General features: G+C 51.3%; 1 protein-coding gene across 1 annotated transcript; it reads right to left on the bottom strand.

Annotated features, from left to right (window-relative positions):
- Positions 1–1,743: 1,743 nt before the first annotated feature.
- Positions 1,744–26,127, bottom strand: LOC142916496 (adhesion G protein-coupled receptor L3-like; the record flags this gene model as incomplete). Its single annotated transcript, XM_076061626.1, has 12 exons — positions 1,744–1,824; positions 4,120–4,236; positions 4,983–5,151; positions 7,020–7,096; positions 8,336–8,402; positions 8,740–8,960; positions 9,333–9,683; positions 10,631–10,810; positions 11,816–11,919; positions 17,197–17,359; positions 17,911–18,014; positions 25,425–26,127. Coding segments are annotated over 12 exons (2,298 nt in total), but the record flags the coding sequence as incomplete, so codon positions are not given.

Genomic DNA, 26,127 nt, shown 5'->3' with positions numbered 1-26,127 from the left:
ATCTCTTACTAAGTTAATCTCTAACTAAGTTAATATCTTACTAAGTTAATCTCTTACTAAGTTAATCTCTTACTAAGTTAATCTCTAAGTTAATCTCTAACTAAGTTAATATATTACTAAGAACATAATAAATTTGTTAAACAGTGTCATTAATGGGAGTGGATTATTAACTTTGCTTTTGTGTCCTGGTCACAAAAGCAAAGTTTGTGGGGAATAATAATAATAGCCATTTTATATACTTTTGAGGCGTAAGCAATTGTAAAATAACACATCACCCAGGAACCAAAAAAATATATTTTTTCGTTACACAGTGAATTATTGTTTCACGTTTTTAGCAAAACATTTTGTAAAAATATAAAATTTACCCTCATGCACCGTCCAACCATTCTGGTTGATATGGTTAAACATTTGTTGTGCTGTTGCGGGGGAACTCTGGGTCATAAATCGTGACAAAACATCGTCTGGTTGTTTTGTGCTGACAGGGCCTCATCATTTTATTTGAGGGAGCGCATCACGACAATGCGAACCACAAAGCCAGCAGCGCGTGTTGAGCGAGCGTGACGCTTCTGATCAGCCCCAGAAGGGCCGAGACCTTAAAAACAAACACACTGCTGGTTGATGAAAGTTTCGGAATGGCCGATAGCCTGCCCAGACTAAAATTACACTGTATTCATATTTCCCCATGAGTGACATTGCAGGTCGGTGAAGGTGGGAGCCCAGGGCCAGTTCAGATATCCCTCGCCACCGATGTTAGCCGTGACCTGGACTCGAACTCAGGCCACGAGGTTCGTAGTGAAGTGCCGCAAACGGACCGTTCCCCGGTCGTGATTTATTGCAAGGCGTAGTAGTTGTGCATCATCTGATCAGCGTGCAATATGTTGGACAATGCAATCAGTTTAAACTTATTTCTGCTATTGATGAAACCATATACAATGAGTGTCTATTCAAGAATTTGAAAGTGAATCAATATCAATCAAATATTTGCAAACTGTCATTTGGTACTTTATTGAATTTGTAAACGTGAATTATTTAACGTAATTACGCATTATTTGCAATAGTTACCACCCCTTGCTTGGTTAATGCAAAATGTGCATTTGTACGCAATTACCAATATTAACTGCGCAATGCAGGACACACGACATAATGCAGTGAGGTAGTGCACATTATATACATAAACGATTATATATAAATAGAAGACATTATTCCCAACGTTCTGAATATTCTTCACGTACAATCACGTACAACGTGTCCCGTAACGACGCACACACGTCTGCATTAGTAAATGCGTCGTTTGCGTAACGTCACCGGTGAATCATCAGCGCGAGACATTTACGCGTCCCCTGCCGCCGCCCTCCGCCTAGCGTAGAGCTCGGCCGCCTGGCGCGGTGCGAGCAGGGGAAAGTAGGAGGAGGAGGAGGGAGGACGTCCTCCCTGGCGACGATCGCCGAGGGCGGAGGCGGGGGCGGAGGGGAAGCCCGCGCCAGCGAGCGCGTCCGTCTGTCACGGCGGCGGCGGCGGCGGAGCGCCCGAGCCGGGGCAGAGGGATCCGGATCGGGCTGCCAACACGGCCGCCGCCACGGCCGCCGATGTCGACGTCGACCCTCGTCGGCTCGCTTGCTTTCACCCCCTCGGCTTTGGCATACCTTCCTCCTCCGACGCCTCCTCCTCGTCGTCCTCCTCCTTCTCGGCTTGGCGTCGCCGCCTGAGCGGCCGCGAAGTCGCGGCCGCTCAGGCGGAAGTGGCCGCCGCCGCCGCCGCGGGCGACACCGTTGTGCGGCGCGATCACCAGGGCGCCGGCGTCTCTCGGGCCCGTCGCCAGACGATCTGGGGGGGAGATAAAAAAATAAAAGTAACGGGGTATTTGGCTGCCGCTATAAACGTCCACGTGATAGGCGATAAGCAGCTTAGTTGAACCATCGTTTGTGATGGACAGGCTTCTTCTGCGAAAGAGCTGAAACGGCTCAGTGGGCCTTACCTGGTAAAATAAAATAAATTACGTTCTTGGTTCTTTCAGAAAAATCACGTTGAAGGGAAACAACAAAATAATAAAATATATATAAAACAATAAAATTCTCATGACGTTTCGACTGTAACACAAACAGTCATCATCAGTCACCTGATGATGACTGTTTGTATTTTATTATTTTGTTGTTTCCCTTCAACGTGACTTTACCGAAAGAACCAAGAATATGAATCACTGCAGTCACGAAAGCTTTAAATCAAAATTTAAAATAATTTAGTTTAGTTTCTAACATTAACCCTAAACCTAACTCCAGTCGGATACTAACTCTAACCCCAACACGAACCGTTACTTTAACCATAACCAACTACAACTCGAACCCTAACCCTAAACGCCAACCATAACACCACAACCCTAAACTCTAGCCCTGACTTGAACTCTGACCCTGTCTCTGACCCTTTTGTTAGACTTAGCAATACACCCGGACATCCGCAACAACCAACAAAATCGCTGCCACGTCACTGTATAATACGCTCGCATATGCTGTTGGGAATGTAATCCACATTTATAATGTGTGTGCCTCACTCTCCGTTGTACACGCGTTATCCACAATTACGGAGTTAATATCAAAGGAAAGCTCTTGATCTTTCTCCGTCGCTCCCTTGACCGCACGTGGGAATTCACGACGACAGCGCGCTTAATTTTATCTTTTTGTTTATAGGAAATACAGGTTTAAACAAGAATCACAATTTCACAGTAATATCAACAACGGCGGGAGGGGGAAAGTGTGCGAGCGCAATCTTGAGTAGGCGCACGGGATCGGTGTGGGATGCGTCAAGCCGGAACCACTCAGTCCACGGTATATCATCATAGTAATGCTCACAATAATAACAACAACAACAATCACACCTCCGTTGATAACAAGTTTCGACAAAAAACAGTGGGCAGAATATCATCGCAAAGCCGCCGTGATTGATTTTTCAAGGGGGTCGGATCGCCGCACGTGTAACGCGTTGCGCCACGCACCCTCCCTCCACTCGGAACGACAGGCAATTTAACAAAACCTCTCTCTTGTAGTGAACAAACGCCGCCAATTTATCGCTGCCTCGGCAGCACCGCCGGTGATCTCGTCGCCGTTGGCGAGCGATCCACGCAAGACGCCGAATAAAAACGGGCAGCGGACGTGCCGCGGGTAGCTGCGCGCAACCGGCGCTGTCGGGCAGTTGCTAACAGTGAATCGGCTTCACAACAACAACGACGGTGGGTTGCCACAAGTTGTGAACTATTTATCATGTTAGCGAGCACCTATGAAGGCCGGCATGGGGGTGGGGTGGCCCGCATCACGCCCGGTGCCTTCGTCTCCCCAGTGGCGATGTTTAGACGACACCGCGACAAATACTCGCCTGAGGCCGAGTCGAGCTAAAAGGAGGCCCAGATGTCACTCGCTACTGATGTTGGCCGAGACCAGGAATCAAACTCAGGTCACTGGGTTCGTAGGCCGGTGTGCATAGAGGGATCGAGGAATTGAGGGTTAGGGAGATCGATACACGAACCGACATCCAACTGACACACAGACGGACACGTTGTGTTAGTTTGTTGTCCTTCCCCCGCACCTCCGATTAGTACGGTTGGATACATACGGTGCGAAAAAACTTCAACGCACTGTACATACAACACATGAACCAAAACAAACAGGGCCAAAACAACAACAACCACTATTCGCAGTTAGAGGCAGTCGCCCTCCAACAACAACGAAGGGGGGAGGAGCGACGCTCACAACAACGAGCGGAGCGCCGGGCGGCTAAAGCACAGCAAATGGCACAGTAGGGGGGTACAGCTGGTGGTGCATCAGCCACTCATCTCAGTCAGTCGACCTGTGGCACCTGGGTCTACCCCGTGACCTCCTGCCGGCGGGCGTTTGACACTTCACGTGGCCTCAAGGTGCACAAAGCCTGGCACAAAGCGCCGTGGTGACGTCACCGCCACCTAGTGGCGAACGGCGGTTGTTGTTGTTGCTGCAGTGTGCGTAGTGTGTGTATGGTGTGTAGTGCGTGTAGCGTGCGTGCGTACCTGCGCGTTGGGAGAGCAGCGGTTGTTGTTGTTGTTGCAGTGTGCGTAGTGTGTGTATGGTGTGTAGTGCATGCAGCGTGCGTGCGTACCTGCGCGTTGGAAGAGCAGCGTTTGCTGCTGGAGAGCCACGAGTCGTAAGAGAAGTGGTCGCCCCAGGTTCGGCAGCACTCGGCGTGCCCCAAGCACTTTCTGTACTCCTTGCACACCTTGCACGGGTAAGAGGCGAGGGGTTGGGGGTCAGAGTTCAAGCCAGGCCTAGAGTTAGGGTTATACGGTGTTGAAGCTTGCGTTTTAGAGTCAGGGGTTACGGTCAGGGTTCGATCCAGACCTTGCCAACGCTTCTGCTGCTGCTGCTGTATATTTGGAGTCTGCATCTCTCTCTCATCATCATCACGGTGGCTATGAGATGTTAACTACCTCGCCTGGTCCGCAGGAGGTCGTGGGTTCGATCCAGACCCTGACGATGCCTGCTGCTGCTGTATATTTGGAGTTTTTTGTGTCTCTCTCATCATCATCACGGTGGCTATGAGATGTTAACTACCTCGCCTGGTATACAGGAGGTCGTGAGTTCTATCCAGACCTTGACGACGCTTGCTGCTGTATATTTGGAGTTTTTTGTGTCTCTCTCATCATTATCACAATGGCTATGAGATGTTAACTACCTCGCCTGGTCTACAGGAGGTCGTGAGTTCGATCTCGACCTTGACGACGCCTGCTGCTGCTGCTGCATATTTGGAGTTTGCGTTGTCATGCTCTGACCCCGTGCCATGACTGGACATCTGCGAGAAAGAGCTTTGTGGCTCTTTGGATTCCGCCTCCAGTTTAAAATTGTTTAAGATTTTGAAAAAGAGCCACAGAGCTCAGTGGGCCTCACGAGTTGTCAAGATTTCTGGGCGCACTTCCACGTCGAAGCAAAAAAAAACCGGCGTGACGGGAAGAGGGGGTTGGGCACCTTCATCTGCAGAGCGCAGTGGAAGATGAAGATGAACATGCCCTGGAAGGAGTTGAAGATGATGAAGAGGTAGGCCATGACCAGAGTGGCCTTGTCGATGAAGAGGAACCCGAACACCCAGGTGAGGCCGAGGAGGCACAGCAGCGCCACGCCCCCCAGCGCGCAGGACCTGTGGGCAAGGAAGAACAAAAACGAACGATAACAACGGCCGGCAAAAAAGCGAGCGCCGTGGTAAATATTTGCCATCGCGTAGCGTTGTCGTCATCGTCATTATCGTCGTCGTCGTGAACTTACCGACCCACGCGACACGTTACGTGCGTATCGACGTACAGTAAAACCTTGGGATTGCGAGCACAATTCGTTCCGGAAACGTGTTTGTAATCCAAAGCACTCGTACGTCAGTTGTGATCACGTGACGCTCGGCAGTACGAAGCGTCTACACGTGCTGCCGCTCGTATTGCTAAGACCCTCGCTCGTTCATCAAGTGAATATTTATATTTAAACAATGTGTTGCTCGTCTTGCAAAACACTCGCAGACCAAGTTACTCGCAATCCAAGGTTTCGCTCTGAACGTTGAACTTCGTTCGCGCCGTACGTAGCCAACAGTGCTCATCGGAGGTGCGGGGGAAGGACTAACTAACTAACTAAAAACACAAAAATGCAGTTCTGAAGAAGTGAGATTAGAATCAAAATTTAAAAGTCCATGAGTAAGACAAGCCAATTGGTAAGGTTTGTCACATGAGCAAAACGTAGACATTTATAGCGGCCAAACGCTCTAAGCACACGCTTCTTAATGTGAAGGGAAAAGACACGGAGGACCCCGAGAAAAAAATTCACGCAACCACGGGGAGAACATTCAAGCTCCAAATATACAGCAGCAGCAGGCAATGTCAGGGTCGGGTTCGAACCCATGACCTCCTGTATACCAGCCGAGGGAGTTAACATCTCCTAGCCACCGTGCTGATGATGATGATGATGAGACAGAGGGAGAACATTCAAGCTCCAAATATACAGCAGCAGCAACAGGCAATGTCAGGGTCGGGTTCGAACCCATGACCTCCTGTATACCAGCCGAGGGAGTTAACATCTCCTAGCCACCACGATGGATGGACAGACAGATTGACGTTTTGGGAGGTGGATCAGACTGACAGTTAAATGGACGGATCGCCGGATGAACGAGCAGACAAACGGACAGATGCATGGCTGGAGAGACGAACGCATACGGAGCGATTAAACCATCTGCCCCACAGACACGGGAGTCACACCGCCAGTGGGAATGCCAGCGCTGTCAGTCGGTGTCACCGAACGCGAGCACTTTTGAGAGGGCATCATCTATGGGCACCGAGGGCCCACTCCGACATCGCCACTGCGTGGAGTTCTGTTGCTGTGCAGGAAAGCTCATTTGCTACATGGGACGGGTTGGATGATGAGTCAGACGGATTGGATGGACAAAGGGATGGATGGTGGGAGCAACGGTCTCGATAAAGTTATTTTATTTTAGTTTTTCTTTCGGTTTCGTTTTGACGACACACACGTAGGTCATGGGAACGGAATCGGAAGAAAAACCGGATGACGTTACACCTACGTACATCACCGGAACGGGAAAGGTTTAAACTAATGCAAGCAGGCGCGTGATTTATAAATCCCTTGCAAAGGGCGATCGTTACACGGTGGGTCAAAGCGAACCGATGGTCCCCCGAGAGCTGGACGGAGCTCGTTAAAAGCGAAACCCGAATTTTAAACGACAATTACATTTTTGCGCAGGGGTCATTGGCAACCGCGGCTGAGAACCACCAACATTCGCTCGCGACACCGGAACACTCCAGGTGCAATCACGGGTGGCTGGGGCCCAGTTGGTCAAACGAAAAGGCAAGGGAGGGCCCTAATGTGAAGAGTGGGCTGGCGCGGGAACAGCCAGCTTCACCCACCGTGTGTCCCGGCTGAACCTCACAGAAAATGCGGTCGTTTTAAGTGATGAACCCCCCCCTCGCCCCTCTCCCCCCTAACCCCCCCCCCACACCCAGCCACCTCACTCACTTAATGCTCTCGGGCTTGAGTGGCGCCGAATGCTGCACCATCTTGTACAGAGTCATCAGCAGGAACACGAAGTTCACCTGTGACACCACACACGCACCGCGCATACGAGTCAACAAGTCCATAAGACGTTGTTTTTTGTTGGGTTAGATTACGTGTCGTTAAGCCCGTCACCACCCCCACCCGACCACGGACAATCAGTAAGCTTTGTCGCGTAAACAGAACCTGACAATTCGTCGCTAGTTCAGCGCACCAGTGTGTTCGAGAGTAAACCCACAGCAACATTTACAATTCGAGCAGGGTGACGTTTCGCCAGTAATTACAACAACAACAGCCACCATCGTCAGGCGATAGCCAGAATTGCGGAGGATTCCTCCTGCTGTTTTGGTCTTAAACGGAGGCGTAGAGGTGATGTCGTCACTGAGCATATCAGGTGCGAATATCAGAGGGGGGTGAATTTAATGATGTAAATATCAGTGGATGCCTCTACCTACAATAATCATGTCTGCCGGTAACGCTCGTGACGTCACTCCACGTTGACCAGCCCCCCCTCATTAATAATCATGAACAGTCACGTAGAAGGGTAACAATAAAATAATAAAAATACAAAACAATAAAATTCTCACGACGTTTCGACCGCAACACAAGCAATCATCGTCAAGTGCGGAAACCACGGCAGGAAAATTTGCTGTGGTTTTCACGTTCTGCAGATGTAGAGTGCAAGTGGATTGAATCCACCCGTGTGGCGTTGAGTTTTGTTGTTGTTGCAGCATCATCCCCTCGTCGTATACAAGGTGGGTTTTTCTCCGGGTTCTCTGGTTCCCTACCCGCACGGAGCGACGTTGCATCCTCGAAACACCCCCACAGGCACGAAAGCTGCTGGCACGTCTGCAACTCGTCCCCCAACGATACGCTCACGTCACAATTTTAGAACCGGCAGGGAGGCATCAACATGGGGACAAATGGGACGGGAAACAGACACGCGCACGAAGCAGAGCGCGCGCGCACGTGCGCCGGACTGTTGCAGGCGGGCTAGCGCCTCCGACTAGCACGGTTGGCTACGTACGGTGGGAAAGAAGTTCAACGCACGTACGTACGTACTGGCGTTAGCGTGGCAATCGGAGGTGCCCGCCTGCAATTTGGGCACGAGACGGGATTTTGGCACGAGACGATTTCGGGAATTCACGCTCAAGACGAACGTGGGAATCGCATCAGATTCATCGCGGGACCCGTCACGCTATGCGCATGTCGAGCAGCAGACACGGCGACCCGCCCGCCCATCTCCCACCCCCGGCACGACGCGCACGCACGGAACTCACGAGGATGATGGTGGCCACGGGCGCAAGGAAACTCCAGATGAAATGATTGTCGGTCCGGAGCCAACAGCTGCAGGCGGAACAAAGGACAAACGATCGCCTGGTTAGCCTGACAGGCCAGGATAGCGCGTCCATGCATCCGGTTTCATTTGCCGGCATCTGGTAACATTTGCCACCGTTCAGTTGCACTTGAGCACCCATCTGGTAACATTGGGGGACATTTGTGTCATTTGTTGTATGCGAGGACACCTGGTGAGACCGGGCGCCAGCCGGCAAGGCCGGGCACCGGTTAGTAAGCCCGGGCGCCAGGTGGCAACACCAGGCGTGAACCGGCGACACCGCGCTCCGGTTAGTAAGCCCGGCGCGCCGGCCGGCCCGGCGGCGAAGAGGGACGACAGGGGGCTCACGCTCGCTCGGTGCCGTAGCCCGTGCGGTCGACGGCGAGGCAGACCCCGACGACGGCGAGCGGCAGGCCGTAGCCCAGGAGGTAGAAGTACTTGCGGCGAGAGCGGCGCCCCTCGAACACCTCCACCAGCATGAGGTAGAGCTGCACGCCCTCCAGGAACATCCACGCAAACGCCGCCAGGAAGAGCAGGTGCAGCAGCGCCGCCAGCACGGGGCACGCCACCTGCGGAGCCGGCGCGGTGGCGGGGGGCAGCCGGGCGGGCGGGCAGCGGTGGCGTTACACTGAATCTGAATCTTTATTTGGACGTGGAGGGAGGAATCCGATGAGCCAAGAAGCTCTTTTCTGACAGACGTCCACCGGTTAGGGGGGGTCACAGGTGTCAGCGAGTTTACTTAAAGCAACACAATGCGGTAGGAGTGCAAAGTAGAGGAAAGGTAAACAAATCATGAACAAAAATGAACTATTTTTTTATTTTCCCAGGCAAAGCCCCCCCCCCCCCCCCGAGCTGTTAAACAATTTGTTTCAGGAGCGAGTGCAAAATAGAGAAAGTGGTAAGCAAGTGACTAAACGTGAGCGGGGGGCGGGCGGGCGCACCGTGTACTGAGTCTTGTCGATGCCCACAAGGAACAGCAGCTGGGCGAGTAGCAGGTTGAGGCATAAGTTTTTGTGAACGGTGTTGCGGTCACTCTGGAGGCCGCGGAAGAAGCAGAAGGTGAACGTGGCCACGGCGAGGCACACGAGGGACACCAGCACGCCCACCCACGTGATCATCAGCAGCAGCAGCTCGTGGGCGCGGTGCCCGTACTGGCACGCACGGGCAATACGCGGGCACGGGACACACGGAGGGGTGTGAGGGTGCCGTGGGCAGCCGTACGCACGCATCGGGAACTTCTTTGGCCAAGTACCGTAGCCGGCCGTGCTCGTGGGGGGTGCGGGGGAAGGAAACTAAACGGAAAAAAGTGCTTAAAGAAATTAGTTGTCAATTGAGATTTCAAATATAGCCCTTAACAGACTGCAGGGGCAAGTGCTGTTAGCGACTAGCAGCTATGAAGGCCGGAACGGCACACGAGGGGGTGGGTGGCCAGCACCACGCCCGGCCGCCTTTGTCTCCCAAGTGGCGATGTTTACACACCGCAATAGTTACTGATTTGAGGCCGAGTCGATTGAGATAATTAGTTAGTGGTCGTGAGTGGGAATTGAACTCGGGTCGCTGGGTTCGTAGCGCAGCGCCCTAACCGCCAGGCCACCGCTCCCCCACAACATAAACATTACCACTATCAAGTCAACTACCACCACCTCCTCATCCAAACTTGACCACCACCAACATCACCATCATCACCTCCAATCACCACCGTCATCACCCTCACCACCACCATCACCACCATCACCTCCAATCACCACCCTCACCACACTCATCACCACTTCTTTACCACCAACATCACCACCATCACCTCCAATCACCACCCTCAACACCCTCATCACCACCTCTTTACCACCAACATCACCACCACCATCACCTCCAATCACCACCCTCACCACCCTCATCACCACCTCTTTACTACCACTTTACCACCACCATCATCACCTCCAATCACCACCCTCATCACCACCTCTTTACCACCACCATCACCCTCATCACCTCCAATCACCACCCTCACCACCCTCATCACAACCTCTTTACCACCACCATCACCTCCAATCACCACCCTCATCACCACCTCTTTACCACCACCACCATCACCTCCAATCACCACCCTCATCACCACCTCTTTACCACCACCATCACCACCATCACCTCCAATCACCACCCTCACCACCACCATCACCACCGCCACCACCAGCGGGCCGAGGGGCACCACCATCACCCCCCCCCCTCCCGAATCTCTAGGCACCTCGACGTGGCGCCTCGCCACGAGCACCGCCAAGTTGTTGAGGTGGCCGCAGGAGCAGGCGGCGTGCGCGCTGCTGCTGTTGCTGGGCAGCGGCTCGCAGCCGTGGCTCGACCAGTTGCCCCTCGTGGTGTGGGACGAGTAGCTCCAGAAGGAGCAGCTGGGGCTCAAGTGGTCCAACGTCTGGGGGGGGGGGGGGCGGTGTACAGGGAGGAGGACGGCACCCAACTTGTCATTCAACGACGACCCCCCGTGCCCCCGGAACGGGGGGGGGGGGCACGGAGGGGGGAGGGCACGGGGTGTGCAGTGCATTGCTCAACAACACGGCACGGAGCGTGCTTGACGGAACATGGAGCGGAGCCCTGTGTTGTGCAGTGCATTGCTCAACAACACGGCACGGAGCGTGCTTGACGGAACATGGAGCGGAGCCCTGTGTTGTGCAGTGCATTGCTCAACAACACGGCACGGAGCGTGCTTGACGGAACATGGAGCGGAGCCCTGTGTTGTGCAGTGCATTGCTCAACAACACGGCACGGAGCGTGCTTGACGGAACATGGAGCGGAGCCCTGTGTTGTGCAGTGCATTGCTCAACAACACGGCACGGAGCGTGCTTGACGGAACATGGAGCGGAGCCCTGTGGTGTGCAGTGCATTGCTGCACAACACGGCACGGAGCGTGATTGACGGAACATGGAGCGTGATTGACGGAACACCGTGACGTGTACCCGGGTGCACGTCACGGTGTTCTCAGCCTTGTCTAGACCACCAGCTCAGAGTGAAGCTGAACGCGGTGGCTGTATCAGGTTTACCATCCCCTATAGTTTAGCCGGCTCAGACAGTTTTTCTTCTCTTTTCATTCACTTTCTCATCATTCACGGAAGGCGTCCGATTTCGATTTGGAGTGGACGAACGGGCTCGCTGACGGACGCCATCCCCGTGACGGAACGACGCCCGGCGGCAGCCGAAGGCGACGGACGAGGCGGGGGGCGAAGACCGCCGAGCAGACGGAGCAGAGGAGACGAGATGGTGGGTGGGGGGGGGGCGTTGCGGGCATTGCGACGGCCGTGACGACGACGACAACTCGATTGGTGTCTCACATGAGGGGAAAGGAGAGGCAGGGAGGGAGGGAGGTGAGGCAGGGAGGAGAGGCAGGGCAGTGAAGGAGGCAGCAGGGGAGTTGACGGCTCACCCATTTCGCGATTCGGTTCACCCAGGCGGAAGTGCAGTTGCTCAAATCGGGCCCTCGGGCAGACCAGGCTCCACCGACGGCATCGCAGGTGTAGAGCGCCGTGCCTGAAGCGTGCGCGCGCACAGATACAAAGTTCCCCCCGTGCGGCCCTTGACAGACGCCGCTGGGCCGAGTGCCGTTAGCGAACGCCTCTGAGCGACGGCACGGCACACGATGGGGTGGGCGGCCGGTCGCCTTTGCATCTCCGGTGCTGCTGTTTACAAAGCGCGCCGCGTTACCGCCAACAACGTCTGCAGCAGTCCGCCGGGCAAGGCCCACTGAGCTGCACAGCCCCTTTGTTTCAGGAGTCACCTGGCGAACGAATTTGACGGCTCTGGCGAAAGTGGATCACCGCGCGGGAATTTGTAGCGGCGGCCAAACGCCCCCAAAACGACGCGTGGCCATTCTCAAATGTGGAGGGGAAAACCGGAGGACCCGGGGAAAAATCCACGCGACCACGGGGAGCGAAACTTGCAAAACTTCAATCCGCAATGCGTCAGCGTTGGGATCGAACCCACGACCACCGGGCGAGGTGGTTAACGTCTAGACCACGGGGGAGAGCCCAGGGTAGGTTCGTATGTTCGGAACCAATATTGGCCACGAGCGGGAATCAAACTCAGTTCAATGGGTTCATAGCCCACCAACACATACGAATATACGATCACGCATACACACACTCTCACACATAATCAATATACAATCACACATACACACACTCTCACACATAATCAATATACAATCACACATACACACACTCTCACACGTAATCAACATACGATCACACATACACACATTCTCACACATAATCAATATGCAATCACACATACACACACTCTCACACGTAATCAATATGCGATCACACATACACACACTCTCACACATAATCAATATACGATCACACATACACACACTCTCACACATAATCAACATACAATCACACATACACACACTCTCACACGTAATCAACATACAATCACACATACACACACTCTCACACGTAATCAATATGCAATCACACATACACACACTCTCACACATAATCAACATACAATCACACATACACACACTCTCACACGTAATCAACATACAATCACACATACACACACTCTCACACATAATCAATATGCGATCACACATACACACACTCTCACACATAATCAATATACGATCACACATACACACACTCTCACACATAATCAACATACGATCACACATACACACACTTTCACACATAATCAATATGCAATCGCACATACACACACTCTCACACATAATCAATATACGATCACACATACACACACTCTCACACATAGTCAATATACAATCATACATACACACACTCTCACACGTAATCAATAAACAATCACACATACACACACTCTCACACGTAATCAATATGCGATCACACATACACACACTCTCACACATAATCAACATACAATCACACATACACACACTCTCACACATAATCAACATACAATCACACATACACACACTCTCACACGTAATCAATATGCAATCACACATACACACACTCTCACACATAATCAATATACAATCACACATACACACACTCTCACACGTAATCAATATGCGATCACACATACACACACTCTCACACATAATCAATATGCAATCACACATACACACACTCTCACACGTAATCAATATGCAATCACACATACACACACTCTCACACATAATCAATATGCAATCACACATACACACACTCTCACACGTAATCAATATGCAATCACACATACACACACTCTCACACATAATCAATATGCAATCACACATACACACACTCTCACACATAATCAATATGCAATCACACATACACACACTCTCACACATGATCAATATGCAATCACGCACATTTACATATAAAAGAAGGCACACACATTTACACGCACAATACGCAATCGTACACATTTGCACATATAGGAAATTCATCGATTTAGTCTGAGTTCACCTAAGGGATGCCCAAGACTCTGGTCAGATATCAATCGCCACCGATGCTGCGGCTGGAAAATCCAATTCAGATCGCCGGGTTCGAAGCGCAGTGCGCCAACAGTGGAATCGCCGCTCCCCACCTCACGTGATTGATCCACGCACACACACGGCGTGTGCACAAACACCCACACACGCACGCGTTCACACACACACACAAAGATCCCTCTGTAGCCTACATAGACCATTGTCTCCCCAGTACACACACACACACAGATCCCTCTGTAGCCTACATAGACCATTGTCTCCCCAGTACACACACACACAGATCCCACTGTAGCCTACATAGACCATTGTCTCCCCAGTACACACACACACAAATATCCCTCTGTAGCCTACATAGACCATTGTCTCCCCAGTACACACACACACAAAGATCCCTCTGTAGCCTACATAGACCATTGTCTCCCTAGTACACACACACAAAGATCCCCCTGTAGCCTACATAGACCATTGTCTCCCTAGTATACACACACACACAGATCCCTCTGTAGCCTACATAGACCATTGTCTCCCTAAGTACACACACACAGATCCCTCTGTAGCCTACATAGACCAGTGTCTCCCTAGTACACACACACACAGATCCCTCTGTAGCCTACATAGACCATTGTCTCCCTAGTACACACACACACACAGATCCCTCTGTAGCCTACATAGACCATTGTCTCCCTAGTACACACACACACACAGATCCCTCTGTAGCCTACATAGACCATTGTCTCCCCAGTACACACACACAAAGATCCCTCTGTAGCCTACATAGACCATTGTTTCCCTAGTACACACACACAGATCCCTCTGTAGCCTACATAGACCATTGTCTCCCTAGTACACACACACACAGATCCCTCTGTAGCCTACATAGACCATTGTTTCCCTAGTACACACACACACAGCTCCCTCTGTAGCCTACATAGACCATTGTCTCCCCAGTACACACACACACAGATCCCTCTGTAGCCTACATAGACCATTGTCTCCCCAGTACACACACACACAAAGATCCCTCTGTAGCCTACATAGACCATTGTCTCCCTAGTACACACACCCACACACAGATCCCTCTGTAACCTACATAGACCATTGTCTCCCCAGTACACACACACACACACAGATCCCTCTGTAGCCTACATACACCATTGTCTCCCTAGAACACACACACAGATCCCTCTGTAGCCTACATAGACCATTGTCTCCCTAGTACACACACACAGACCCCTCTGTAGCCTACATAGACCATTGTCTCCCTAAGTACACACACACAGATCCCTCTGTAGCCTACATAGACCATTGTCTCCCTAGTACACACACACACAGATCCCTCTGTAGCCTACATAGACCATTGTCTCCCTAGTACACACACACACAGATCCATCTATAGCCTACATAGACCATTGTCTCTCCAGTACACACACACACACAGATCCCTCTGTAGCCTACATAGACCATTGTCTCCCTAGTACAACAACAACAACAACAACCGCCATTCGCCACTAAGTGGCGGTGACGTCACCACGACGCTTGTGCCAGGCTATGTGCACCGTGAGGCCACGTGAAGTGTTGAACGCCCGCTGGCAGGAGGTCACTGGGCAGACCCAGGTGCCACGGGTCGACTGACTGAGATGACTGGCTGATGCACCACCTGTGCCCCCTACTGTGCCAACCTGCTGTGCTTTAGCCACCCGGCGCTCCGCTCGTTGTTGTGAGCGTCGCTCCTCCGCCCTCCGTTGTTGTTGGAGGGCGACTGCCTCCAACTGCCCAGTAGCATCCTTCACGAGCCTCCTTCACAGAGGCCGATCTTGACACCGCTGGTACCAGTCATCGGCAAGTCCACTCAGCTCCACGTCCTCCTGTACCACATCACTCCATCTCTTCTCTAGCCCGTGCCGCGCCCGCTTAGCCCCCTCAATCCGGCCAAACAAAAGCTGTTTCGGCATGCGGTAGCTGGGCATGCGGGCTACATGACCCAGCCATCGCAGCCTTGCCTGCCGGAGGAGCTCACCGATGGGACCCTGCCCAGATCTTTCAAGGATTTGTGAGCTCCTCACACAATCCAGTCTGGTTAAACCCAGGATGGATCGTAGGCAGGCCAGCCTAAATGTTTCTAACCGGCGAAGATGTTCCATTAGGGGGGTCCACGTTTCGCAAGCGTAGAGAAGGGAGGGAATGACCGTGGCCGAGAAGACCTGAAGCTTAGTGCGGAGCGACAGACCAGGTAGCTTCCACACAGCGTTACGCAACCGAAGAAAATATATTGCCGCTCGACTGATTAGGAGTGAGACCTCTGCTGTTAAACTGGAGCCAGTCATAAGCACACTGCGCAGGTATGGGAAACTCTCCACTCTCTCCACAACTGCCCCATCACCGATTGGGAGTTGTGGGGGTGGAGTCTCCGATGGTACAAAATACCCAGGCAGGTGCTTAGTTTTGGTGGGGCTGATGGTAAGGCCCCACCTCTTAGTGGCACGCTCCAGTCTCAGCAGCAGCGTCTCCAACTCCTCCTCTGACTGAGCAGCTATTACCAAATCATCAGCATACACAGATACACACACAGACACACACACACACAGATAAATAGAAAGAAAGATGGAGATAGGGAGATGTGAGAGAAACAGACACGCAGATAGAGACACTGATACAGAGGAAGATTTGGGAGACAGAGACACGGAGATAGAGGGAGACGTGAGAGACAGAGACGCAGATAGAGACTCGGAGATAGGGGGAGACAGAGGGAGACGTGAGAGATAGAGACGCAGGTAGAGACCCGGAGACAGAGGGAGACAGAGGGAGACGTGAGAGATAGAGACACAGATAGAGACTCGGACACAGGGGGAGACAGAGGGAGACGTGAGAGACAGAGACGCAGCTAGAGACCAGGAGACAGGGGGAGACAGGGGGATACAGAGGGAGACGTGAGAGATAGAGACACAGATAGAGACTCGGAGACAGGGGGAGACAGAGGGAGACGTGAGAGACAGAGACGCAGCTAGAGACCCGGAGACAGGGGGAGACAGAGGGAGACGTGAGAGACAGAGACGCAGATAGAGACTCGGACACAGGGGGAGACAGAGGGAGACGTGAGAGACAGAGACGCAGCTAGAGACCTGGAGACAGGGGGAGACAGAGGGAGACGTGAGAGGCAGAGACGCAGATAGAGACTCGGAGACAGGGGGAGACAGAGGGAGACGTGAGAGACAGAGACGCAGCTAGAGACCCGGAGACAGAGGGAGACAGAGGGAGACGTGAGAGATAGAGACGCAGATAGAGACTCGGAGACAGAGGGAGACAGAGGGAGACGGGCGGAGGCGGAGGGCGGGCGGACTCACCGACGGCACCCGCAGGACAGGGCCTCTCCGTCGTCTTGCCCGGCGGCAGCTGGGGCCACTGGACGGCGTGGGCGAGCGTGGGGGGACAGAATGCGGGCTCGCGGGTGCCGCCCTCGCCGCCGTCAGCGGGCGCCGCGTCTCCCGGTTTCACGTCGGTCGTGTCCTGCGGTGGCGTTAAAGAGTGGAGCGCAGCGTTGCAAGTGTTGAACCTCTTTCGCCAACCGTGCAGAGCCAACCGTGCTAATCGGAGGTGCGGTGCGCCAACCGCCACCGCTCACCACCACTACCATCAGCAACAACAACGCCACCACCACAGTCGCCACTACCACTGCCAACAAATATAAAGATCCCCCACCCCCCCGTATAGCCTTTAACAGACTGTAGGGGCAAGTGCTGTTCGCGAGCAGCTATGAAGGCCGGCACGGCACGCAAGGGGATGGGTGGCCAGCACCATGCCCGACCGCCTGCGGTGATGTTTTTACGCACCGCACCAGCTAATTATTTGAGGCTGAGTCGACCTAGGAGAGGAGTCCCAGGACCGGTTCAGATAATCGTCACCGGTGTTGGCCGTGAGCGGGAATCGAACTCGGGGTCGCCGGGTTCGTAGCGCGGCGTAGCGCTAATCGCCGCACCACCGCTCCCCACCACTATCACCACCACCACCACTACTGCCAACACTCTTGCTGCTACCACCACCATCACCACCACCGTCACCTGCGGCAGTTGCGCAGGGATGGGCGGCACCGTCGCCACGCGGCTCCGCGGAGGACTTGCGGTGCCGCCTCCGCTGGAAGGCCCCGACGTCGAAATCTCGTGCACTGCATTGTGGGAAACGCAAAGAACAAAACGACCGCATTGATGACACGGGCGCGACCGGCTAACATTTACACAGTCGACGGCGGCAAGAGCAGCGACGGCCGGCCGCTCCATTCGACACCGCCTATTGGCACGATCGGCTACGTACGGCGCGGAAAAAGTTCAACGTGCAAACATTCACAACCCAAGCGCAGCGGCGCAGGGCTACCAAACGTCCTGCACTGGCCGAACGTTCCCCGGTTTCAGGAAGGCCATCCCCGGTGTCCCAAAGAGTTCAAAGCTTGAGCCGCTTCAAAGTTTTCTGGCCTCATGCTCGACCCGTGGGGGGGGGGGGGGGGGCAGCTGGCGAGCGCAACGTCAGAGACAAAAGCCAAGGAGGAGGCCTCCTCACGCACCTCCGATTAGCGCAGTCGGCCACGCGGGGCGCGAGAGAAAGTTCCAACGTACCGCCCCGATCGCTACCGTCGAACAAAGTCGATCACCGTGTGAAAAACAAGAATAGGCTTGACCCCTTTCTGGCACTAAAACAGGAGGTGTTAAGATGCTCAAACACTAAAACAGACGAAACCTCACACAAGCAATCACGTCCGCAATAACCACGCACATACTTGTGGTGAACTTGCAAACGGAAACATAACGCTCTGGTAGTATGTGATGCACTGTCTTTGAAACGTATTGGCCTGCACCAGAGACAGCCGTCTTAATGGCCCAGTCCCATCAGTGTCTCACCAGAGAATGCCGAAAGGTGACCAGGACAAGGACAACGGCACTATCGGAGCCTTGATAGCTCGGGGGTGAGCAGCTACACCATCGGGAAATATTGTTTTGCCAGTATCAAAAGTATTGAAAGATAAGAATAGGTTTTAGCCATTTCTGCCAATAACACAGGAGGTTTGATTCAAAGCTTCCGTGACTGCAGGGATTCATATTCTTGGTTCTTTTGGTAAAGTCACCACCATGTAGAAGGGAAACAATAAAATAATAAAAATATAAAACAATAAAATTCTCACGACGTTTCGACTGCAACACAAAGCAATCATCATCAGGTGTGAAAACCACAGCAAGAAAAAAACACAGCAAGAACATTTTCTTGCTCTGGTTTTCACACCTGATGACGATTGCTTGGTGTTGCAGTCGAAACGTCGTGAGAATTGTATTGTTTTTTTATATTTTTATAATTTTATTCTTTCCCTTCTACGTGGTGACTTTACCAAAAGAACCAAGAATATGAATCCCTGCAGTCACGAAAGCTTTAAATAAAGCCTCCTGTGTTATTGGCAGAAATGGCTAAAACCTATTCTTATCTTTCAATACTTTTGATACTGGCAAAACAATATTTCCCGATGGTGTTGCTGTTCACCTCCGAGCTATCAACGCTCCGATAGTGCCGTTGTCCTTGTCCTGGTCACCTTTCGGCATTCTCTGGCCAGACACTGATGAGACTGGGCCATAAAGACGGCTGTCTCTGGTGTAGGCCAATACGTTTCAAAGACAGTGCATCACATACTACCGGAGCGTGATGTTTCCGTTTGCAAGTTCACCGCAAGTATGTGCGCGGTTATTGCAGACGTCTGTTGAGTACACGTCAACAACAGACGGAGCGAGTTCAATAAAAATGTCAAACAGACGAGGCGGTGATGGGAGAGCGACTTGAGACCCCTGCGCCGTTTAGTCGATGAGTGCCTCCCGGCGATGGATAACAATCACCCGTGGCAGTCCTCATGCGGCTGTGGGCCTCTGTGAAGCAAAGCCGTAGGGCCATGGATGGGGTCCTACCTCTGGTTTTAAAAGGTCAGTTTGGTACGAGCGGCTGGATTTAATCACTCGCTCTGAATGTAATGACATTGTCCTGTGAGCAAACTTGGCCCCGCCATAGGAAGGTGGAATTCCCACGCTGGCTCAGGGTTGTAAGCGGGAGATGAGAGCCAAATGCCTCGAGACGCTCTTCTTTAGCAGGAAAATCAGTTTTGAGTCGTCGTCGAATGCGACGGCGAGTGTCTGTTGACAACCAACTCCTCAACTTGGGCACCGCAGTGGCATAGATGTTGACTACCTCGCCTGGTGTACAGGAAGTCGTGGGTTCGATCCTGACCCTGATGCCTGCTGCTGTATATTTGGAGTTTGCGTGTCTCTCTCCGTTGTGAGATGTTAACTACCTCGCCTGGTATACAGGATGTCGTGGGTTCGATCCCGAACCTGACGCCTGCTGCTGCTGTATATTTGGAGTTTGCGTGTCTCTCTCTCTCTCCGTGGTGAGATGTTAACCGCCTCGCCTGGTATTCGATGGGTAGGTCGCTATGGTGGGCCAAAGCGTGTCCCCGTACTCCCGCCTCTCAAAGAAGTCTGGCCAGCGTGGAAGAGTAGGCCAAGTACCCTCTCTAGAGCTCACTCGAGTAGAATCCCTTCCACCAGCAGCGGCATGAAGCAAGCAAATTAATTTTTATCGTCACTGTTATTATTATTGTCATAATGCCATCGAACTGCAAGACAAAGAGGACATTTCGATTTAAAGCTTTCATGACTGCAAGGATTCATCTTCTTTGGTTTTTCGGTAAAGTCACGTAGAATGAGAATAAAATAATAAATTGATAAAATAAAATAACACAATAATATTCTCACGACGTTTCGGCCACAACACAAGCGGCCTTCATCAGGTGAAGGGACGAGACTGTCTGGTAGGACAGCGCTGGAGTGAAAAAAAGCCACGTTCAGATCACGACCTTTAAGCTGTGTCAGAAGAAACAAAGCGCCTTGACAAAGGAATTAGCATATAATTTAGCATTGAAATGGCCGAGTGATTAGCTTGTGACTGGTCACAGAAATGGCTATGTTAAAGTTAAAGCATACACATCCGCAGAGGCACCCCTTGACAAAGGAATTAGCATAGAATTTAGCATTGAAATAGCTAAGTTAAAGCATACACATCTGCAGAGGCACCCCTTGACAAAGGATGAGGCATAGAATTTAGCATTGAAATAGCTGAGTGATTAGCTTGTAACTGGTCACAGAAATAGCTATGTTTAAAGTCAGAGCATACACATTCACCGAGGCACCTAGTACAAATCAAACAGGAGAATTTAGCATTGAAATAACTAGGCGAATTTAGCATTGAAATAACTGAGTGATTAGCTAGTGACTGGTCACAGAAATGGCTATGTTGAAGTCAAGGTCTACACATCTGAGCTATTCACAGTAACTGGGTATACAATACAATGTATAATGAATACTACATAGTGAACCAATAAAAAACTAAAATATAAATTACCTTAATGTTATCAATAAACTCTATATTCTCCAATCAGCTAAGCTACCAACAATAAGTCGTTATATATCACAATGCTATATGGCAAAAAAATGGGTGGATTCTTACCCTCAACTTTAGCAACACGGATAGCTACGGGCCCCGTTCAGACGGACGAGTCCATCCAAGGTCGGAACAGAGGAGGGGGAGAGAGACAGCTGCGAGGCGCTATTATACTCCATGTTGTAAACCATACCATTAACCGTGGTGTGAGAGGTATTAAGAGTCAATGCTGGTGAAAGAGCTGCGGTCTGAAGGTCATCGTAAAATACAATTAATTAAGAACGGAAATGGTTTAAAACATCTTTCCAATGGTTACTAAGCCAGAATCCATCTTCTCGGTTGAAATTGTCTCTGTGCTTGTATATGTGAATGGCCTCATGAACGAATCTCTCATGGTAGCCGGTTGGTTTGCAAAGAACCTCCGTCTTGGAGAAGTCAATGTCATGTGAGCCCACTGAATTATAACAGTGATCTGCCACGGCAGAGGAGTTCGTCCTACCGTGTTTCAAGTCTGCTTTATGTTCACGGATGCGGTCCGAGATATGTCGTTTGGTTTCTCCAATGTAGCTACTACCACAGAGGCACTTTAGTTTGTAAACGCCCGGGTACTGTATGTCTGGAACAGCATCTTTTACAGATGGAACTAGATCACGGATTTTATGTATTGTGTTGAATCGGACCTGGATCTTGTGTTTATTCAGGATTTTGGAGATCTTTTTAGTGACCCCTGCAATGTAGGGTAAGGTGATGGTTTTGAGTGGCTCCACAAGAGAATCCTTCTTCATGAATGGAGTGATGGCTTTGCGGATTGTGTAGTCGGAGTAACCATTAACCCTGAGAGCCTGGTGTACGTGCTTGAGTTCACTGGTAATGTGTTCCTGGTCGGAAATGCATTGGGCTCTATGGTATGGAGTCTTGATGAGGGAGTTCTTCTGGGATGGATGGTGGTGGGAATCCGGTTTCAAGAAAGCATCTGTATGGGTGGCTTTCCTGTAGACAGAGTGGCTCATTGAACCATCATGTCTCCTTTTAATTAAGACATCCAAAAAGGGTAGTTTGCCATCTTTTTCGACCTCCATGGTAAATCTGATGGCTGGGTGTATGGAATTGATGTGGTCGCGGAATTGGTCTAGAGCAGGCTGGCCATGTGGCCAGATGACAAAGGTGTCATCCACGTACCTCTTCCATAAGGTCGGGCGTAGAGTGGCAGTCTGGATGGCGTCAGTTTCAATTTTTTCCATGAATACGTTGGCTACAACCGGAGATAGGGGGGGGGGGCCCATTGGGGTGCCCTCATTTTGTTTGTAGAAAGTTTCATTCCAGGTGAAGTATGTGTTGGTTAAGCAATGTCTCACAAGGGGGGGTACACCCACGCACCGAAAAGATAGACGTCAACAAAGTCGTAATTAATCGCAGTAACAGTTCCATTTCTGATGGTCTGAAATCCGTTTTAGCTAATGGTCTAAACTTTGCTGTCACACCGAGACACTTACCGGTTAATGATATCATTGCCCATGTCGACGTTGCACTCAAGGGCTTGAGTCCCATCGCTGCAGATGTAGCAAGATCTGAAATCGCTGCAACCCTCAAAAACACTAAGTTGCCACCCAGCAACATCAGCAAAGACGAACGTTTTGAATTATCTCAATTAAAAAGAGGGATGATATTGTCGTCCTCTCAGCCGACAAGGGCAATGCCACTGTCATCATGGACAAAATAGAATATAACAACAAAATTCAAGAACTACTCAACGATGGCAGCTATACAAAAATAAAAAGAGATCCCACCAACAGCCTGGTTACCAAAACGAACAAAATCATCTCTGATTCAACAGCATTAATTGATGAGACCAAACAGTTCTCGTTGAAACCCTCTGCTGCCAGACCACCAAGATTATATGGCCTTCCAAAGATACACAGAGAAGATACACCCCTTCGTCCCATTGTCTCTACTATCAACTCCCCCACCTATAAACTGGCACGTTTTCTTGCTGATATACTGCGACCTTTCACTGGAAAAACCACCTCTGCGGTACTAAATTCTACTCACCTGGTATCGACAATCAAAGGCATTTCCCTGTCTCCAGACGACCTGCTTGTCAGTTTTGATGTGGTGTCCTTGTTCACCAAAGTCCCGGTACCTGACACCATCGCTATCATTGAAGACCTGGTTCATCAAGGACTGCACACTGATGTACCCCCCCTGGTGAGACATTGCTTAACCAACACATACTTCACCTGGAATGGAACTTTCTACAAACAAACTGAGGGCACCCCAATGGGCTCCCCCCTATCTCCGGTTGTAGCCAACGTATTCATGGAAAATTTTGAAACTGACGCCATCCAGACTGCCACTCTACGCCCGACCTTATGGAAGAGGTACGAAGATGACACCTTTGTCATCTGGCCACATGGCCAGCCTGCTCTAGACCAATTCCGCGACCACATCAATTCCATACACCCAGCCATCAGATTTACCATGGAGGTCGAAAAAGATGGCAAACTACCCTTTTTGGATGTCTTAATTAAAAGGAGATATGATGGTTCAATGAGCCACTCTGTCTACAGGAAAGCCACCCATACAGATGCTCACTTGAAACCGGATTCCCACCACCATCCATCCCAGAAGAACTCCCTCATCAAGACTCTATACCATAGAGCCCAATGCATTTCCGACCAGGAACACATTACCAGTGAACTCAAGCACGTACACCAGGCTCTCAGGGCTAATGGTTACTCCGACTACACAATCCGCAAAGCCATCACTCCAGTCATGAAGAAGGATTCTCTTGTGGAGCCACTCAAAACCATCACCTTACCCTACATTGCAGGGGTCACTAAAAAGATCTCCAAAATCCTGAATAAACACAAGATCCAGGTCCGATTCAACACAATACATAAAATCCGTGATCTAGTTCCATCTGTAAAAGATGCTGTTCCAGACATACAGGACCCGGGCGTTTACAAACTAAAGTGCCTCTGTGGTAGTAGCTACATTGGAGAAACCAAACGACATATCTCGGCCTGCATCCGTGAACATAAAGCAGACTTGAAACACGGTAGGACGAACTCCTCTGCCGTGGCAGAACACTGTTATAATTCAGTGGGCTCACATGACATTGACTTCTCCAAGACGGAGGTTCTTTGCAAACCAACCGGCTACCATGAGAGATTCGTTCATGAGGCCATTCACATATACAAGCACAGAGACAATTTCAACCGAGAAGATGGATTATGGCTTAATAACCATTGGAAAGATGTTTTAAACCTTTTCCGTTCTTAATTAATTGTATTTTACGATGACCTTCAGACCGCAGCTCTTTCACCAGCATTGACTCTTAATACCTCTCACACCACGGTTAATGGTATGGTTTACAACATGGAGTATAATAGCGCCTCGTAGCTGTCTCTCTCCCCCTCCTCTGTTCCGACCTTGGATGAACTCGTCCGTCTGAACGGGGCCCGTAGCTATCCGTGTTACTAAAGTTGAGGGTAAGAATCCACCCATTTTTTCGCCATATAGCATTGTGATATATAACGACTTATTGTTGGTAGCTTAGCTGATTGGAGAATATAGAGTTTATTGATAACATTAAGGTAATTTATATTTTAGTTTTTTATTGGTTCACTATGTAGTATTCATTATACATTGTATTGTATACCCAGTTACTGTGAATAGCTCAGATGTGTAGACCTTGACTTCAACATAGCCATTTCTGTGACCAGTCACAAGCTAATCACTCGGCCATTTTAATGCTAAATTATATGCTAATTCCTTTGTCAAGGCGCTTTGTTTCTTCTGACACAGCTTAAAGGTCGTGATCTGAACGTGGCTTTTTTTCACTCCAGCGCTGTCCTACCAGACAGTCTCGTCCCTTTACCTGATGAAGGCCGCTTGTGTTGTGGCCGAAACGTCGTGAGAATATTATTGTGTTATTTTATTTTATCAATTTATTATTTTATTCTCATTCTACGTGACTTTACCGAAATAACCAAAGAAGACAAAGCGGACTTTCAAACTCCAATCCAACCGCTCCCCACCGCCCCACTCTTCCACCCCCCCGCTCCCCCCAACCCACAACCAACCCCACCGACACCCTCCCGCTCACCCGCAGCAGGGTCCCGCGTGCCGAAGCGCAGCGCGTAGCGCAGCGCGTGGTGGTTGTTCCACACGTAGAGGGCGCGGTCGCGCGCGTTGTACTGCACCGACGTGATGAACCGGAACGGGTTGGGGAACGGGACGGAGACGCGAGCGTCCCGCCGCGAGTCGGTGTCGTACACGTAGTCGATGCGGTCGCTCGTCCCCCCACCTCCCCCTCCTCCTCCTCCCACAGCGTCCGCCCCTCCGTCGCCGTCGTCCTCGTAAGTCGAGCGCAGGACGTGGAGGACGCCGCACGCCATGAAGGCGTCGGAGGCCAAGCGCTTGACGTAGGCCGTCTCGAAGGAGGCCTCGACGCGCATCGCGCGCGGATTTAAGCGGCTCACCACCATGCGCCCGTGGTTCTGCTCCGTGGCGTAGACGACCCAGAGGCCGCGCTCGTCGGCCGCCAGGTCGATATCGGACTTGCCGCCCCAGCGGTAGGGCGAAGTGTCGTGGTAGTTGGCGTTGGGGATGAACGCCTCGCCGCCCTTGACGCGCGTGCGCAGGTCGAACTTGACGACGCTGCGCGTTCGCTCCTGCGACGGCGCGCAGCGTGGGTGGCAGGGAGATGTTAAGTGAGTGAGTGTGTGGTGAGGTGAGTGAGTGTGTGGTGAGGTGAGTGAGTGTGGTGTGTGTGTGGTGGAGAGGTGAGTGTGGGTGTAAGAGGTGAG

This window comes from Petromyzon marinus, unplaced genomic scaffold (assembly GCF_048934315.1).
Source record: "Petromyzon marinus isolate PM22_M1 ecotype Great Lakes invasive population unplaced genomic scaffold, UKy_Petmar_22M1.pri1.0 PM_G_Scaffold_39, whole genome shotgun sequence".
Lineage (NCBI taxonomy): Eukaryota > Metazoa > Chordata > Hyperoartia > Petromyzontiformes > Petromyzontidae > Petromyzon > Petromyzon marinus.
This window is presented reverse-complemented; position numbering and strand designations above follow the sequence as displayed.